General features: G+C 44.0%; 1 protein-coding gene across 1 annotated transcript in view; it reads right to left on the bottom strand.

Annotated features, from left to right (window-relative positions):
• Positions 1-5048: 5048 nt before the first annotated feature.
• LRRC1 (leucine rich repeat containing 1) overlaps positions 5049-20239 on the bottom strand; it is a 131040-nt gene continuing 115849 nt past the window's right edge. The window contains exons 11-14 of the mRNA XM_061146374.1: positions 19611-19726; positions 8903-9075; positions 8044-8180; positions 5049-6551 (exon numbers count right to left, since the gene is read on the bottom strand). Coding sequence (XP_061002357.1) covers positions 6393-6551; positions 8044-8180; positions 8903-9075; positions 19611-19726 — 585 coding nt within the window. The 3' untranslated portion in view covers positions 5049-6392. The remainder of the gene's footprint in view (positions 6552-8043; positions 8181-8902; positions 9076-19610; positions 19727-20239) is intronic.

Raw genomic sequence — 20239 nt, forward strand, 5'->3', positions numbered from 1 at the left:
AGAAGGGTCTGGCACTTTTTCTTCTCCAGACCCTTCTTTTTAAAAGATAAAATATTAATATTTAGAATGGCAAAGAATTATTGCCATAAATCTAATGTATGCAAGGTTAAACAAAATAAACAAAACCTAACCCTAATGAAAGCATTGGGGGGAAATGTATCCGATTTTGTTCATTTCATCCTGTGTTATGTTGATGGAGATGGGTGTCTCATTTTTAACCACTGTTTTGTTCTATCCTTTGTATCTGAAATATCTTTAATTTATTTAATATCCATTGTTTAGAGCACTACCATTTCCCAAGTACCCATTAGTTATTAATGTTTATGTGTATAAGGAGTGTTTAGTATATTTTATTTTCAGTAAACTGATCTCCAAAGGTTTCTTTTTGAAAACTCTTCCCTCTCCTCAATTTTTACATTCCTTACTGTTTTACTAAATATTGAGTGTTCTTTGATAATCCTGGTGCTCATGTGTTTTGGGGATAAAAGTGAAATGAATCTGTCATTACACCAGAAAGTTTGTTTTAGACTCACAGAACAAATGTGCCTTAATAATTTTTTTTTTTCATTTAGATTTCAAACACTAATAGTTTTGTCATTTTAATATACATCATTGGAGATCTGCTTATTTGTAAATAGCCTATTGCTCATTTGGAAAAATAAACCAGTGGACAATTAAAAAAAAAAAAAAGAATTTTCCAGTTTGTTGTGATCCACACAGTCACACAGTTTTAGTGTAGTCAACACAGCAGAAGTAGATATTTTTTTGGAACTCTCTTGCTTTTTCTATGATCCAAAAAATATTAGCAATTTGATCTCTGGTTCCTCTGCCTTTTCTAAATCCAACTTGTACATCTGGAAGTTCTCAGTTCACATACTGTTGAAGCCTAGCATGAAGGATTTTTAGTGTTATGTTGCTAGTGTGTGAGATGAGTGCAACTGTGTGGTAGTTTGAACATTCTTTGGCATCGTCCTTCTTTGGGATTGGAATGAAAGCTGACCTTTTCCAGTCCTGTGGCCACTGTTGAGTTTTCCAAATTTGCTGGCATATTGTGTGCAGCACTTTCACAGCATCATCTTTTAGGATTTGAAATAGCTCAACTGGAATTCCATCACCTCCACTAGCTTTGTTCATAGTGATGCTTCCTAAGGTCCACTTGACTTCACATTCCAGGATGGCTGGCTCTAGGTGAATGATCACACCATCATGGTTATCTGGGTCATGAAGATCTTTTTTGTACAGTTCTTCTGTGTATTCTTGCACCTCTTCTTAATACCTTCTGCTTCTGTCAGGTCCACACCATTTCTGTCCTTTATTGTGCCCATCTTTGCATGAAATGTTCCCTTGGTATCTCTGATTTTCTTGAAGAGATCTCTAGTCTTTCCCATTCTACTGTTTTCCTCCATTTCTTTGCACTGATCACTGAGGAAGGCTTTCTTCTCTCTCCTTGCCGTTGTTTGGAACTCTGTATTCAGATGGCTGTATTTTCTCTTTTCTCCTTTGCCTTTCACTTCTCTTCTTTTCTCAGTAAGGCCTCCTCAGACAATCATTTTGCCTTTTTGCATTTCTTTTTCTTGGGGATGGTTTTGATCACTGCCTCCTGTACAATATTATAAACTTCTGCCCATAGTTCTTCAGGCACTCTGTCTATCAGGTCTAATCCCTTGGAACTATTTGTCACTTCCACTGTATAATTGTAAGGGAGTTGATTTAGGTCATACCTGAATGGTCTAGTTGTCTTCCCTACTTTCTTCAATTTAAGTATGAATTTTGTAATGAGGAGGGCTTCCCTGGTAACTCTATCAGTTGGTAAAGAATCAGCCTGCAATGCAGAAGACTCTAGTTTGATTCCTGGGTTCAATTCCTTGGAGAAGGGAAAGGCTACCTACTCCAGTATCCTGGCCTGGAGAATTCCACAGACTGTATAGTCCATGGGGTCGCACAGAGTTGGACACAACTGAATGACTTTCACTTTTCACTTTTTTGTAATAAGTTCATGGTCTGAGTCACAGCTCCTGGTTTTTTTTTTTTTTCCCCGAATGTATACAGCTTCTCCGTCTTCAGCTGCCAACAATATAATCAATCTGATTTTGGTGTTGACCATCTGGTGATGTCCATGTGTAGAGTCTTCTCTTGTGTTGTTGGAAGAGGGTGTTTGCTATGACCAGTGCGTTCTCTTGGCAGAACTCTGTTAGCCTTTGCTCCGCTTCATTCCATACTCCAAGGCCAAATTTGCCTGTTACTCCAGGTATCTCTTGACTTCCTACTTTTGCATTCCAGTCCCCTATGATGAAAAGGACACCTTTTTTTGGTGTTAGTTCTAGAAGGTCTGGCACACTGGTGGTCCAGTGGTTCAGACTTTGTCTTCCAAAGCAGGAAGTGTGTGTTTGATCCCTGGTCGGGGTGGCCAAAAAACAGAAGCAATGTTGTAACAAATTCAATAAAGACTTTGAAAATGGTCCACATCAAAAAAAAAAATCTTTCAAAATAACACATCATTTAGTTTCTACACAATGGCCTAACATTTGCAGCAACATGGATGGACCTTGCGATTATCACACTAAGTGAAGTCAGAAAGACAAATGCCACATGATGTCACTTACATGTGGAATCTAAACAAAAGTGATAGAAATGAATGTATTTACAAAGCACAAACAGACTCACAGACATGGAAAACAAACTATGGGGACCAAGGGGAAAGGCAGGGGGGGGATAAATTAGGAGCTTGGGATTAAAAGATACAGTACATATAAAACAGGTGATCAACAAGGACCTACTGTGTAGCACAGGGAACTCTACTCACCATGTTGTCCAATGGCTCAGCACTGTTCTCATCCTGGGAATTGCTGACTGGGAGACAAGTATGTGAGGGTCCACTACACCTCTACTTTTGTTTTTGATTTTAAAGTTCTTTTAATTGGCTCTTTGGAAACTTGGGTGAAGTCAACTCTGAAGGCTGATGTGAGATTTCAGCTCTCAGCAGCTCACAGGGCCGCCCCATCAGACAGTGTGTGTGCAGCCCTGCCGCCTGCCAGCCGGCGTGCCCAGAGCAGGGGCATCGGCACCTTACAAGATGGGGACGGGCTGCTCAGAGTGACTTTCCAACAGACAAGGAACTTTCCCAGCCTCCACCCTCCCATCGACAGCGGCTGGTGGGCCCGACTCCCCTGGGTTTCTTACCCTGTGAAACCTCACTGGGAAGTTTCTAGGCAGAAAGATTGGGTTGGTCGGGCCCATTCCTCCAAACTTTCCAGAAAAAAATAGCAGATCCAGGCAACCTATTCTAGATTTCTTAAATGCCCCTCTTCATCATCCTAGAGAAGAGAATGGCTACCCACTCCAGTATCCTTGCCTGGAGAATGCCAGAGACAGGGGCTACAGTCCATGGGGTTGCGAAGAGTCGGACACGGCTGAGCAAGTAACAGTTTTCCTTTTTTCCTCTTCATCATCAATGATTTCATGGTTTCATTCCCTCTACATTTTGAGAATTTTATCCACTTAGGCACAATTTCCTTGCTAAAGAAGAGGAACTGGGGGCTGCAAACAAGTGGATGAACAGGTCATACAAGTCTTTCCTGCTTTTACCTGCCACTCCCCCAAGACAAACAGTCAGGCCACACAGGGTGCTCCTCCCTTTCCTAGAGGAAAAGCCAGACAGGGGCAGGGCTGATAGGGCTGGGGAGCAGGATTCCTCAGAGAGAGGTCACGAACTTCTGCCATTGGCCTCACAAGGCATCTTTTCACATAGTCAAGTTTCCCTTAAAATGATAAGATTGAACCCGAGTCTCCTGAACTGCAGGCAGATTTTTTACCATTGAGCCCCCAGGGAGTCTTATAATGATAAGAAACCTTGCTTCCTTTCCCATTTTAAGATTCTGGCATTCTCGGTTTTGTTTTTATAAAGATGATACTTAGACTCATGGGCTGAATGAGGAGCAGACTGACTTTATTTAAGGTGAAATCTTGACCCTGAAGAACAGAGGGAACTTCCACGGTGGATTTTGTTTTCATATAAAGCTCATCGTTTACTCTTCAGTTCACCATGGCTTTGGGGGAACAGAGGTGGACAGAACAGTGCGCGCATTTAAATTTCTCAAGGAGATTCTACATACCTAATTATTTACTTTCTTTTCCTTGGAAGAGGCTGGCATGTTCTTGGGTTGGGTCTGACTGGCCGGTGCTGTTTCCGTCATGAAGGCTATGTCTGTCCCAGCATCCAGAGGGTTAAGAGCAGCATAGTGTCACCCAGAATAACTGAGTAAGATGAAAGTGACTTTTCCTTCTGAAAACAAAAAACACAATGAAACCAGAAAAAAAAAAAAACCAGCAGAATGTGAAGTAGAGGAGACAGACCAAAGGAAACAATTAGGTATGCAGAATTTTCTATAAAAATTCAAACACACATACTATTCCTGTCTCTATTCCACCAAAGCCATGGTGAGCTGAGTAGTCAAGTTTGGGCTTCATATGAAGATAAACCAAAATACCAGGAAGTCTTTTCTGCTCTTCAGGATCAAGGTAACTCTCCTTAAATAAAGCCAGTCTGCGGCTCTGTCAGTCCAGGGTCTGTGGCATCATCTTTACAAAACAGAGTACGCCAGAACCTTAAAATGGAAAGAAGGAGAAGGGTGCCCACCGATGAGGGAATGAAATAAAAACTGACCAGCTGAAAAGCACTATGTGCCATGAGCTTTCAACTCAGCAGTCTTACAAATCGATACACACATACAAACAACCAAAAAGGCAAAATGAACTCAGTAAGTAAATGCCCGGTAGTAAAAGAAGGCATCGTATCTGGTTGGTTGAAAGCAGGTTTCTAAGGAGTTCGATTGGCCAGACGGCCCCAACCCAAGGTGGGGAGGCAGACTGGAGGAGGGCGCTGGGTTCCGTTCCCCCTGGGTGGGGAGATGGGGAGTCCAGCCCCACAGGAGGCTCACACAAAGCTGACCAGCAGGTCAGGAGTCCAAGGAGAGGGAGCACATTCTTAAAGAACTTGGCTGCCTGTTATCATCTGAACATACGAGGAGATAATCAACTTTAAAAAGCTGTATCGCTAATGTCCAGGCTGACTTTATTTCATGGAAAGAATAAAAAGGCAACACCAACAGCATGATTTTCCTAAACACCAGACAGGGATGGGCGTTTTTCATTCCTCTTTTATCACATCATACAAAATAAAATTAAAAAGAAATCAACAGAAACACACCAAAATATACCCCGTACCTCTTAAATTAGCAGACTTAAAATTAAAACTCGAAGCAATATTTTGTTACACTTTGATCCAAACTCTATTTACAAAATAAATTGCACTTATAAAGACAGCAACATTTCTAACAGGGTCGTAGGTTATTCTGCTTTATTGTGGTCTTATATCTCAGTATAAAACTTTTAAAGCTTTCTTTAATAAAAAAAAAAAAAAATCATACTTTCTCTTTGCAGTACGTAATTTATTTCCCCACTGAGTTTCTGAACCGGTTTGCTTTTTGTGCTTTTCTGCTCTGTTTTATTTTACAAATGGCACATACCTTCTGAGTAGGTACAATCAGACAGGGCACGCATCCTGAGAGACCCATTCATGAAAATGTCAAAGTGGAAAAGATATGAAATATTAGCAGTCTAATCCTTTGGTTCATCTTAAAAAAAAAAATCAACTGATAAAATTTGCAAATTGGTGGTAACTCTTCTTTTTGGTTAAAAATAAATCCTCCTGATTACTGATGAAAATCCAACACTGCTTTCAAAGTATCACCTTTCCAGCCTCATCTCTGCTTAAAGATGTCACTGTGACAACTGATTTGACAGGACTCAGGCAACAATAAGGCACAAGTGGATGGTACAAATAAAAACAAATACTTTAGGGCTGTATTTTTTTCCTGCACAAATACTAAAATGTGTACCGTTTCCAAGATAAAATAACAAAAGGAAATACATATTTTTTGTTATGAAATACCTATACAAAAATGTTTAAATGTACACCATCTGAGCTGCCGAAAAGGGTTTAAAAAATTACCAATTTTTTTTTCCCATGCATAAAACTCTCTCATCAGTAGGTCCAAGAGAATGTGGGTTCGCAAGGTCCCAGCACTTGATGGGAGGGAGGGGACCAGAATTCCCCTCCCTGACCCCAACACAAGACAAAAACAAAGGCCAGGTATTGTCAGTAGTGTATTCTACTTGTTACAAACAACTGAAATTTAGGAGAGAAAAAAAATCAAGCTGGAGACCGCGGGCGGGTGCAGTGACTGGCTGTCAGATGAGAGTAAGGCACTTCCCGGGCGCAGCATCCCGTGGGGGGACCGACGCGGGGTCGGAGGAGACGGGGCCTGGGGGGCTCCAGGGGGGCAGGCCGGCTCCGCAGCAGGACGACTCGGGAGGTAAGACGGACGCGCCGGCTACACCGACGTGGTCACGCGGTCGAGGGCGTGGTTGACCTCGTTTTTGTTGGAGTCCAGTCCTTTAGCAGCGTTCCTGTCATTCCGTAAATTCTCCACCGTCTTCTTCATGCTCTTGAGCTCCCCTGGGTGGGGCGTGGCTCGTCTCAGGAGTGTTCTCTGAAAAGCAAACAGTGGGGTGAGCGTCTGGGCTTCACTCCGTCACTCCCGCAAAAGCTTTCCAACCCAGGTCCCCCTGCCCAGAGGTCACAAGCAGAGCGGGTGGAAAGCTTGCCTTGGAGCTACAAGCATTTATCAACTGCTCCCAAGCGGAAGGAAGGATGAAAATGCTGTCTACAACTTATCTCGTCAAGATGGTAGGGTTCCTTTCAGGATAAAAGAATACTTAGGAAAATATGAGATGTGTTAAGACAAAAACAAGGTTTCACGAACAGTAAGAAAAATAATAAAAGACTTACAAGATATAATGAGGGGGGTGGAGGAAGGAAAAAGAAAAACTGGTCAAAAATTCTAAAATTAAAATCACTAGAATGTTCTACTTTATCTGAAGGCCTTCTTCAACCCAGGAGGCACAGGAGGTGAAGGAAAAGGGAGGTGAGAAAGGACTTCTTTTCTAATTCACCTGTTTTATTAATATTTATATGACCTACTGAAGAAAATTCACATTTTTTCCTAAAAGACCACGGGGCTGGAAGTGAAGTAACAGGGTATGGACAATGCCTTAAAAATTATATTATAAAAGATGCTATGTGCTCTTCTACTCCTCAAACAGCGCCTACCTCTCTTCAGTGAGTCTGAGGAAGGGCCATCGTAGGTTAACAAAGGCAGGCCAGAACTCAGACAGCGAGTGGCTGGTCAAACAGTCCTGCTCTAAGAAGCCCTGAGATAAAAGTAAAGAGCCCTTTTGGCTGGAGTCATTTTGTCATGCTTAATTCCTACTCTGCCCTCTACTACTGTAAGTCAATAAAAGTCCACCTGCGGACAGCTGGAATAACAAACTACCGCCTGGCAATAATTTAAAAACCTCCCTTTGTCTTGGGGGCAGCAAGTATTCCCTCTGAGCTCTGCTTATGAAAATCTCAATTAGTGTCAGGAAGCTCAGAGGCCAAAGTCAACTTGCAGGAAGGCTCACAAGTTGTCCCTGACTCAGCCGAATGGCAGAGACACGAGTCGAGGATGGAGGCAAGTCGGGCTGAGTGGTCCTTTCAAACCTATGCCCGATTCTGCGTGAAAGCCGGTAAGGGGATCCTATGAAGGTCCCACGCGCTCCTCAAGCTGAGCCACACGGCGCAACGTGGATGAGTCCGCACAGCAGAGCTGCACGTGGCGGCTCGCTGAGAACGAACGACGGAAAAGAAACACTTCCCCACTGATTTTTAAGAAAGCAGAGGGGGCATGAGGGGAAACCGTCACAAAGAAAGAAAAAGAAGCACCCACACCCTGTTCAAACAAACAAACAAATCTAAAAGTCCCACTTGCTTTACGTGCATTTGGTGAACCAGGACCTTAGAAGTAACTAGCTTTTGCCTTCTAAAAAAAAATACTTAAATGCTGAAGGCAGAAAGGAGGAAAGGCTATTTGAAAGTAAGACGGCTCTTTGTCAGGCGCCACTCTGAGCCTCCGCGAACGCCCAGCATCCCAAACCCCGTACCGTTTCGTGGTCATCGTCGTCCTTCTCATCGTCCAGAAACCGGATGGCGCTGACCCGGTTCACCGCCCGCTCGTTCCAGGCCTCTTCTGACACGTCGTGCACCAGGCTCTCCAGAGCGCCGCAGCGGGGCAGGTTCTCTGCCGGACAAAGACCAGGTCAGCAGGGCTGCCGCGGCAAGGCGGCCCTGTCTTTCCAAGGATGCCTAATTCTATCTGAGGTCACAGCTGCTAAATCAGTGTTTACCATTTCATTCCAGAATATCATCATGACTCACAGACCTCTTTTTCAAGGTTCTTTCTGACATGCTCACTTCAAAAACTTCCTCTTGACAGTGAGGTGGCCACACGTGTAGGATCTGGTCTTTTTCTTGGCCACTCACCCTGCACTGTCCTCTTGGGGTCTTCACATCCCTCTCACCAGTTTGGGGTCAGTGAGGTGCCTCCGTTTGCCCAGAGCCTTCTAGACTTCTTCTATCGAAACCAGCTCTCAGCAAAGGCTTTGAGACAGCCACGCCATGTGACTGTGAACACTTTTTTAAAAGCACATATGATTTACAAAACAAAGGTACAGTTACTCAAAACAACTCCCTGGCTTAAAAATGCTTTGCTGGAGACCATCAATGCTAATCCTCCAAACTGTCTGCATGAATTTTAAGGGACTTTTCTCTCTTTTAGGAGGACATATGTGCATTTTCAGCCTTAGCTGGAATTCAAAACCAGAAGGCTATTTAAAGAATGCCAGGCGTGATCCACAGGTGTGAGCATGTGTTCTGCAAAGCCCCGTGGTCAGAAAGCGGCCTTACGGATGGGCGGGAGCCGCTGCTAACTCCTGGGCCAAGCAAACCAGCCCTTCAATTCACCTTGGCAGGCGGGTTCAGAAGGCAGCTGAGGAAGTAAGACACAGGTGAGGATCTTCTCCCCGGTGGTGTGGTCGGTGTCTGTCTGGAACGTGAGCAGGGGCTGGGCCTGGTTGTCCGATAACCAGAGAGCCTTCAAGTTCAAGGCGGTCAGCGATAAAGGCAGGTGCGACAGCCTTAATGAAAACACAGGGAGAGGGTGGGCGCTTACCATCTGTAATGAAATCAAACCTTGTCCATAAAAGACAAAAGTTCAACAACTGCTTCCTGAGACTGGGTGCAGGATGTGAAACAGTGCTGTTTATACTGAGACACGCTGTGTCCTCTTTGCCAGGAGATGCTTCGGGGGGTGTCTGTGTTGCCTTTTCCTGCCATCACCTCTCTCTGGCACCTCGAGGCCACACGGCAAAAAAATTAGGAAGTTACAACACACACTGTCTACTCTTAGGCTAGGAAAGTGAAAGTCGCTCAGTCGTGTCTGACTCTTTGCAACCCCATGGACTATACAGCTCATGGGATTCTCCAGGCCAGAAGACTGGAGTGGGTGGCCTTTCCCGTCTCCGGGGGATCTTCCCAACCCCGGGATCGAATCCAGGGTCTCCTGCGCTGCAGGAGGATTCTTTACCAGCTGAGCCACCAGGGAAGCCAGCCTCCAGGGTAGAGAGGGGGGAAGCCAGTGCACTTGTGGAAGGACCCAGAGCTGAGCTCTACCTGAGTCGCGCTCGGCAGGGCTGCAGTGAGGCTGTGCACTTGCCTGGGCCCAGGAGCACCTGTAAGTCTGGATGTGAGGGAGGCTGGGGTGCTGAAGAGCTTAAACCGCAGTTAAAGATTACAAGTGTTTTTTCATGGTCTCCACTTGCTCTCTCCGGGGAGATGATTTTAGGTGTTCCAATTCAGACTAAAGTTTCTGAAAGCTCCTACTTCTCAGACACCTACGTGATCATTAATTTCCACCTCGGATTGCTTCAGTTTCAAAGGGGATGGTATCTATTAGAGCACTTTAAAAACTGTAATGCAACTCCTCAAGATTAGTTTTATATTTATGTCTCTACAAACACTTGACCAGTGAAATCTATTTAGTGGAGACTGTTAGCAGAAATCAAAAGTACTTGGTGCCTGGCAAAGGCCACTTGCACAGAATATCTCAGCCAGGGGTGATCTTGCCCCCAGGGGACAGCTGGCAACAGCTAGAGACATTTTGGGGGAGGGTTTTTTTTTTGTTGTTTTTTTGTTTTTCTGCCTTGCCATGTGGCTTGCAGGCACTCAGTTCCCTAACCAGGGACTGAACCTGGCCCCTGGCCCTGGAAGCACAGAGTTCTAACCACTGGGTTGCCAGGAAAGCCCCTGGGAATGCTGCTGCCATCTCGAGGGGCGCAGCTCGGACGCTCCCAAACACCCTACAATGCACAGTCCCACAACAAGGAGCCATCGGCCCCACACGGAAGGACGCCAAGTGCAGGGCTGTGGTAAAAGTCAACGCTTCACACACGTCACTGATCCACGCTGAAAACCCCTGAACCTCTGCAGATGCCAGGGATTTAAGGTTTAAAGAACCAAAGGTTATACCTGATCAAGTATTTTTACTCTTAAGGATGGTTCCATGGATTAAATGATGGTTCCACCATAGAAGTGATTTCATAAGTTAGATAAAAAACAGACTGATCACAGTCTGTTATCTACAATATGACACACATTTTCTCCAAAGAAATTTCTGGTCCATTAGTTCTGAAAGACATTACATGACAGTGTGTATCCGGGGTTCTTTCTTCTATGAAATGGTACCTCCATCTCCACTTAACATACATACAAGAGCCCCCTAACGTCTCACCAACAGATTAATACTCCCTCATCAGATGCATTTTGAATTGACAGACTTATGGGAAATAAACTAGAACTCTAGTAAGAGCAGTTGGACTCAAATAGTATAAGATGAATCCAAGTAAAAGGTAAGCAGAGACCAGCTAAGTTATTTTAGCAGATGAAGTTAAAAACGACTACAGAAAGCAGTGAAAGTACTAACAAACTTTCCGTAAGAAGAATGAATACATTTTCGCAAACGCCTTCCCTTGTCCTATTTACGGAGGTGAGAAAATATTTTCTTTTCCTAATCGTCCAGGAAAGGCTGATCCACCCACCACACACACAAGGGGTGTGGTGCTGGGTAAACGTAGGGAACCGTGCCCACAGCAGAGTGAGGTTCTCGAGTCAATGCAGTGAAACCTACCTACGTTAAAGGACCCAGAAAGACTCCACGTGGTGTCCCAGCCAGCAGTTTACTAATGACAGTCAAACTGGGTGGGAGATCCATGTTTTTAAATCCCAGAATCCACCCAGTGCAGGGACGCATATACACCATCAGGATGCCCAGGGCCGGGGTGGGGAATTGGGGGGCACAGCCGCTTACAGCCCCAGCTCCCCTTTTTCTGAAGCAGTGGTTCCTTGAGGTAGTTTGGAAGTGAAATCTCTGTGCTTATTTGTATAAGCTTCAAACGATCTCTCATCTGACCAAATGCCGTCATACTTATGCTAAACGCAAGGAACTTGAAGACGCAAGGCAAGTATCTGCCGGACGCTATGATGGGGTTTTTTAAAAAGAATACCCTAATTCACTGCAGGCGCTTAAAGGACATCAAACCCTCTTTCATGCCACAGAACCCAAGAATAATTTCTTTTTGAAAGTTTGTCCCTATTTCTTTTTTGAGTTAAGCTAATATCCTCTGGAATGTTTCAAGGTCTTGGGCAAGAAATCTAAAGTCAGCATCTCTGCTTTTAAGAGCATAAAGAAAAGAGTAAATCAAGGCTCGAAAGCTGGCATGACACATAGATCCTGAAGCCACGGTCATCGTGCCTTCTCAGGCTAGTAACTGGCTTCCCAGCTAAATGCTAAAGCAAAGGTATAAATAAAAGGCTATGCGGAGCATCAGTAACAGCTGCTAAGGATGACAAATCGTATCGTAAGAGCTAAAGTAAATTACTGGACTCCACAGCTACAGGTCTGAAAGTCACATGCCACCAAGCCAGGGAAGACAGAGACGTGGTCTAGAACACAGGTTTTCCTGCAAAGCACCAGTGTACCAGCTTGGACACGGGGGCTACCGGCCAAGCACACGCCACACACACGAGCTCATGCACACGTGTCTTGTGGACAGAGGTGTTCCCAGTGCGAAAGGGGAAAAAAAGCCTCCGCTCCCTGCCCAGTCTGCAAACAGACTGCGGGCTGGGCAGCCCCACGCTGACACCCTGCAGCCTAAGGGGAAAGACACACACTGCCCTGCTTCTCTGGGGTGAACAGGCCAGACACAGGCCAGAAGCAGAGCTTAAATATGCAAAATCTATGTATACATTAAATAGAAATAATAGTATAGACATATGTTTTCTATTTTTTTTTAATATATATATATATGTACATATTCCCACTTTCCAGCAGAGTTAATAATATATTTTTGGTTTATTCTGGTACCTTCTGCTGACTACAAGATCAACATAAGAAGCCACAGCCCCATTTGTCCACATCACCATGTTCCATTTAGGACCACATCCCCTAAATAAATAAAAGAAATAGAAAGCCTACAGCTACTATTTACAGCAACAGTACAAGGACTAGAACAAATGAACAACCGTATCGTGAGCTTCTCCTTTTTAGGGACCTCAGTGACAAGTCCAGCCTGAAGTGACCTTCCCCACCTCTGATTAGGACTTTTTTTTCTTAAAGTCACTCAGTCGTGTCCGACTCTTTGCGGTATAGTCCATGGAATTCTCCAGGCCAGAATACTGGAGTGGGTAGCCTTTTCCTTCTCCAGGGGATCTTCCCAACCTAGGGATCGAACCCAGGTCTCCCGCATTGCAGACGGATTCTTTACCAGCTGAGCCACAAGGGAAGCCCAAGAATACTGGAGTGGGTAGCCTATCTGTTCTCCAGTGGATCTTTCCGAGCCAGGAATTGAACCAGGGTCTCCGGCGCTGCAGGCAGATTCTTTACCAACTGAGCTGTGAGGGAAACCCCTCGTAGCTATGAGGAAGCTATGAGCAGATTAGGACAGCAGTTGCTTTATCCAATTTATTTAACAACCAAATGGCTGACTGATTAATGAAATACTAACTTAACCGACGGCTGAATGGTACTTACAATTGAGTGTTTCATCTGTTTGTTTCTTCCTACTAGAATTGTTAGTTTTAAGCAGTTTTCAAAAATGTTTAAAGATACATATAGAGAGCGAACATAATCAGTGAAAAAAATGTCAACAGTGCCAAAGTATCTAAAGCGAAAGCCTCCGTAACCTCGGGTTTCCAGTCGTCCTTCAGGGGAACCACTCCATTTTCTGGAGTGCTCCGCAGGTAAGCTGTTCTAAAAACAAGAACGAGATCACCGGGCACCGGTCACACGCACTCTCAGCCCTGGGCATCGTGGGTCACAGGGCAGAGACACAGTTCATCCTCTAGCAGCTCAGGGTTCCACAGTCTGGCTACACTGTTGGGTTGCATTTTGTCTTTTTATATTTTTTCCAGCTTTATTGACAGGTAACACTTTGTAAACCTGAGGTGGACAGTGTGATGATTTGATGCACTTATATATACGGTCAGTTCTCTGTGTCTGAGGATGCAGGACTCACAGATATGGGGGTCCACTGTACTGCGGCATCTAACCTAAGGGGCTAGGCACTTGCAGGCATCTGCCCCTGTTGGTACCCTGGCTGGGGCAGGGCCCTGAAACCAATCTCCCAAAGGATACAGAGGACAACGACATTGGGAAATGATTGCCTAGTAGGCTTAGGGTCTCCATCTCCTCCTGTAATCCCCAGTGTGTGTTGGAGACATTTAAGATGGACTCTCTCGGCACCTCTGAAGGATATGGTACGGTGTTGCTCACTGCAGTCACCTGCTGTGTGTTAGACTCCCAGAGCTGCTTCCCCTGCTAACTGGAAATGTACGCCCTCCGGCATCTCATTTCCCCTACCCGCTGGCCCTTAGCAACCACCACTCTATTCTGTTCCAGCTTGTTTAGATTCCACAAATCAGTGAGCTCTCACAGTATCTGCCTTTCTCTAACCTATCTCTCTTAGCAAAATGCCTTCAAGGCCTATCCATGTTGTAAACTGGAGAAGGAAATTGCAACCCACTCCAGTATTCTTGCCTGGAAAACTCCATGGACAGAGGAGCCAGGTAGGTGCCAATCCACGAGATCGCCAAGAGCCAGACACTACTGAGCGACTATGCACATGTTGCAAACGGAAGGATTTCTGACCTTCTCACAGCTGAGTAATATTCCACTTCCTATAAATGAATATAAACACACAGGCACACACCACATCTCCTTCATCCATCCATCTGACGTTGCTGATGCTGTTTTCACGTCTTGGCTACCGTGAATAAAGCTGCAGTGAACGTGGGGGAGTAGATACCTCTTTGATATCCTGTTTTCTTTTCCTTTGGGCATATGTCCAGAAGTGGAATTGCTGGGTCATACAGCAGTTCTGTTTATGAAAACTTATTGAGGAAAAACTCCATGCTGTTTTCCATAGTGGCTGCACCAACGTACATTTCCCCATAGTGCACAAGGGTGCTCTTTTCTCTGCCAACACGTGTCATCTTGTCTTTTTGACAAAAGCCATTGTAATAGGTATGTGGTGATATCTTATTTAGTCTTTTTAATTTAATTTTTTGGATTATGAAATTCAAAGGTACAAACTATTTTCCCACTGACAGCCCTGGTTTGCAGCATTTGGCATTAGTAATACTTCGAGGAAGATGCTCAAATACCCAATTTTGTGTACTTGGTGGACAGTCTCATGGGGAAAAAGCTGAGAGTCAGGGACCTCTGTGTCCTGGGCCCATATGACTGATACAAGGCACCTCCTCTGTTACGGGACCAGGAGACTTCATGCTTTTGTTTCCAAGTGGCAATTTAGCATTATCCTTGCTATAATTTTTCCTATCAAACGTTTCAAAGAAGGTTTCTAGGAACGAACGTGCAGGTTCCCTGTGCCATTTGCTATTTTTATATGCTTGGGAGGAGAGGCAGAAACTTCTGTGGTGTTTGGTAGGACTTCCCATGGTGTGACATCTCTGCAAGCTGAAAAGCTGACATGGCAGCCTCTTTTTTATGAGCTTCTATACCGATACTTTAAATAAGTAGTCATTAAATATGTTTATAAGCTTGAAATCTGGTTATGAATCTGTATACACCATGGCCCAAATGCACCCTTAACCCGCTCAGACGACAGTTGTGGCACTCAGCTTTTCAACTGGGTTTCCTCCACCCGGCCCAGGCGTGATGAAAACAGAACTGTCCCTTCTCCTGAGAACTGGAGAATGGGGACTCCCCTCCTGTGAAAAGCAGTTTTCAGATGCCGGAGTCATCTTTCTGCTTTAGAATTAGTGATGCAAACGCATGCTCTCCAGAGCAGCGAGTTCTCCTGCTGCAGGACCAGCACAGGAGGGAGGGAAGGGGGACCTTCTCACGTTGCGCGTCTCCTGGGGGCTCAGTCCAGGTGGGAAATCAACAACCACCTCTAGCTAATCCTGAGATTCCAGTCACCAGTGAGTGGCTTAAGCATCGATCATGATGTCCTGAAAGCATCAACTTAAAAACGGTGAGCGTCTATGCCAATAAAATGGACAACTTGGATGAAATGGACAAATTCTTAGAAAAGTATAACTTTCCAAAACTGAACCAGGAAGAAATAGAAGATCTTAACAGACCCATCACAAGCAAGGAAATCGAAACTGTAATCAAAAATCTTCCAGCAAACAAAAGCCCAGGACCAGATGGCTTCACAGCTGAATTTTACCAAAAATTTAGAGAAGAGCTAACACCTATCTTACTCAAACTCTTCCAGAAAATTGCAGAAGAAGGTAAGCTTCCAAACTCATTCTATGAGGCCACCATCACCCTAATTCCAAAACCAGACAAAGATGCCACAAAAAAAGAAAACTACAGGCCAATATCACTGATGAACATAGATGCAAAAATCCTTAACAAAATTCTAGCAAACAGAATCCAACAACATATTAAAAAAATCATACACCACGACCAAGTGGGCTTTATCCCAGGAATGCAAGGATTCTTTAATATCCGCAAATCAATCAATGTAATACACCACATTAACAAGTTGAAAGATAAAAACCATATGATTATCTCAATAGATGCAGAGAAAGCCTTTGACAAAATTCAACACTCATTTATGATTAAAACTCTCCAAAAAGCAGGAATAGAAGGAACATACCTCAACATAATAAAAGCTATATATGACAAACCCACAGCAAGCATCACCCTCAATGGTGAAAAATTGAAGGCATTTCCCCTGAAATCAGGAACAAGACAAGGGTGCCCACTCTCACCACTACTATTCAATATAGTGTTGGAAGTGCTGGCCACAGCAATCAGAGCAGAAAAAGAAGTAAAAGGAATCCAGATAGGAAAAGAAGAAGTGAAACTCTCACTGTTTGCAGATGACATGATCCTCTACATAGAAAACCCTAAAGATTCTACCAGAAAATTACTAGAGCTAATCAATGAATATAGTAAAGTTGCAGGATATAAAATTAACACACAGAAATCCCTTGCATTCATATATACTAACAATGAAAAAACAGACAGAGAAATTAAGGAAACAATACCATTCACCATTGCAACAAAAAGAATAAAATACTTAGGAGTATATCTACCTAAAGAAACAAAGGACCTATACATAGAAAACTATAAAACACTGATGAAAGAAATCAAAGAGGACACAAACAGATGGAGAAACATACCGTGTTCATGGATTGGAAGAATTAATATTGTCAAAATGGCTATTCTACCCAAAGCAGTCTATAGATTCAATGCAATCCCTATCAAGCTACCAACGGTATTTTTCACAGAACTAGACCAAAGAATTTCACAATTTGTATGGAAATACAAAAAACCTCGAATAGCCAAAGTAATCTTGAGAAAGAAGAATGGAACTGGAGGAATCAACCTGCCTGACTTCAGACTCTACTACAAAGCCACAGTCATCAAGACAGTATGGTACTGGCACAAAGACAGAAATATAGATCAATGGAACAGAATAGAAAGCCCAGAGATAAATCCACGAACCTATGGACACCTTATCTTTGACAAAGGAGGCAAGGATATACAATGGAAAAAAGACAACCTCTTTAACAAGTGGTGCTGGGAAAACTGGTCAACCACTTGTAAAAGAATGAAACTAGAACACTTTCTAACACCATACACAAAAATAAACTCAAAATGGATTAAAGATCTAAATGTAAGACCAGAAACTATAAAACTCCTAGAGGAGAACATAGGCAAAACACTCTCCGACATAAATCAAAGCAAGATCCTCTATGACCCACCTCCCAGAATATTGGAAATAAAAGCAAAACTAAACAAATGGGACCTAATGAAACTTAAAAGCTTTTGCACTACAAAGGAAACTATAAGTAAGGTGAGAAGACAGCCCTCAGATTGGGAGAAAATAATAGCAAATGAAGAAACAGACAAAGGATTAATCTCAAAAATATACAAGCAACTCCTGCAGCTCAATTCCAGAAAAATAAATGACCCAATCAAAAAATGGGCCAAAGAACTAAACAGACACTTCTCCAAAGAAGACATACAGATGGCTAACAAACACATGAAAAGATGCTCAACATCACTCATTATTAGAGAAATGCAAATCAAAACCACAATGAGGTACCATTACACGCCAGCCAGGATGGCTGCTATCCAAAAGTCTACAAGCAATAAATGCTGGAGAGGGTGTGGAGAAAAGGGAACCCTCTTACACTGTTGGTGGGAATGCAAACTAGTACAGCCGCTATGGAAAACAGTGTGGAGATTTCTTAAAAAACTGGACATAGAACTGCCATATGACCCAGCAATCCCACTTCTGGGCATACACACTGAGGAAACCAGATCTGAAAGAGACACGTGCACCCCAATGTTCATCGCAGCACTGTTTATAATAGCCAGGACATGGAAGCAACCTAGATGCCCATCAGCAGATGAATGGATAAGGAAGCTGTGGTACATATACACCATGGAATATTACTCAGCCATTAAAAAGAATTCATTTGAACCAGTCCTAATGAGATGGATGAAGCTGGAGCCCATTATACAGAGTGAAGTAAGCCAGAAAGATAAAGAACATTACAGCATACTGACACATGTATATGGAATTTAGAAAGGTGATAACGATAACCCTATATGCAGAACAGAAAAAGAGACACAGAAATACAGAACAGACTTTTGAACTTTGTGGGAGAATGTGAGGGTGGGATATTTCAAAAGAACAGCATGTATACTATCTATGGTGAAACAGATCACCAGCCCAGGAGGGATGCACGAGACAAGTGCTCCGGCCTGGTGCACTGGGAAGACCCAGAGGAATCGGGTGGAGAGGGAGGTGGGAGGGGGGATCGGGATTGGGAATACATGTAAATCCATGGCTGATTCATATCAATGTATGACAAAACCCACTGGAAAAAAATAATAATAATAAAAAAAAATAAATAAAAACGGTGAGCGTTTCCTGAGGCCATAACTCATCACCAGAGTCCCCCGCGTCCTGCTATTCGTTTAGCTCTGCTGCCCACGATTAGCACGAGTGACAAATTGTGGCCCACACCTGACCTGTGAGCAGCGAATCTCTGAGGACACAGTGCCCCAGACATTCCTTGAGTCACCGGCATTTACCCCTTAGGACCACTGATCATCCTCCCCTCAGCTCAACACTTTTCCGTCTAACACTTGAAAGCATTTTTTAAATTCCTCTTCTTGGCAATGGAGCCTGTGACATCAGGCACTTTGCAGTGGCCTGCCAGCTATTCTGCAAAACTAACATTTCTAATGTTTTCATTCAGTTAACAAATATTCGCCAGGCATCTCCTGAAGGGACAAATCACAATGACACACAAACCATCACATGCACTTTAGGTAACCTTAGCTTTCGGAGGACCGCACGTAGGTAAACAGGCAGTGATCACTGGGATAATCCAGAAACGCAGACCCGGAGAAGAGAAGTCTTCCCGGAGAGGGGCAAGAGGGAGAAATGATAAAGGTACAAAGACAGAGAAAGGGTCGGAGGTGGAAAGAAGAGCCTGGGTAGGAAAGTGCAGTGCTGTCTGCAGTGATGAAATCAGCTCAGAGTGGTTGAAACTACGGCACGTTATAGGCTGGTGAGCATGCCGGCAGGCCTCTGACCCAGAACCCGACACAGACTGGCTGCTCTCTAGGTTTTTTAGACTGTGAAGCACTTGGTAATTCTGACATCAGCTATGGATGGTCTCGCCAGCAAAGTATCCCTGTGTACAATATTGTGCACAAAGTCAGGGGGTTCAGAGTCACGGGCAGAGCAGAGCAAGACTCCAAGCTAAACTCTAGCTCAGACTCGTTGGAGCTCATTTTTCAGATGAGGAAACCGAGGCCCATGGTGACTCATGGAAGCCAGTTATAAAAGCCAAGACCTAGGTCTCCCCCCCGGCTTCCATGAGCGTACCGCCAACCAAGACCCACGTTTCCAGCTGCACCCACGGTACCCTGAAAGGACCCCAGGCGCCGGCAGCCCTGACCTTGTCCCCGCCACGGGCTCCATCACTCCAGCTCCCAGGATGAGAGCTTCCAGGCCTGGCTCACGTGACTGACCCATCAGAACACGCTCTACCAGGTGGAGCGAAGGCGAGACGGCCGAGGCTGGGCTGGAGGACCGTCTGCTTGTCTCGGGCTTACCTGTTCCCTGCCACGTCCAGGACGTGCAGCTCAGCCGCCCGGGACACCTCCGCGGGGATCCGAGTCAGCCTGTTGTCACGCACACAGAACACAGTAAGGCTGCAGCAACCGCCAATCTACGACAGGAAAAGAAACACGACTGTTTTCCAGGCTGTTCTGGGATATGAGGGTGGGACTGGAGGGTCTTGTTCATCAAATGGCATGAAAAAGGATGCACAAAATTCTATCACGCGACTATTAAGTCTCACTGATGACAAACTATGATCAATACAAATCATACAAAACATTGAGTAACCTGATAAAAACCTCTGCAAACATTAAACATTCATGTTCTCAATGAAGCCAAGAAAATAAACAATACAGTTCAAAAACTGCATTCTGAACGGAAAGTCATTTTATCTTTCAAATATGTTAACCAGATGACACAGTCCAGACACATATATAATTTGGTAATATGGAAGTTTAAGAATTCTAGGTTGGAAAAGAATATGAAAAAGCATAAATATATATACATATGTATGTATAACCATGTTGTACACCAAAAACTAACACACTGTAAATCAACTATACTTCAATAAAAAGTTAAAAAAAAAAAGGAATCCTAGGTATTAAAAGTTAGGCCAAAGATC

This window comes from Dama dama, chromosome 7, assembly GCF_033118175.1.
Source record: "Dama dama isolate Ldn47 chromosome 7, ASM3311817v1, whole genome shotgun sequence".
In the NCBI taxonomy this organism is placed as follows: domain Eukaryota; kingdom Metazoa; phylum Chordata; class Mammalia; order Artiodactyla; family Cervidae; genus Dama; species Dama dama.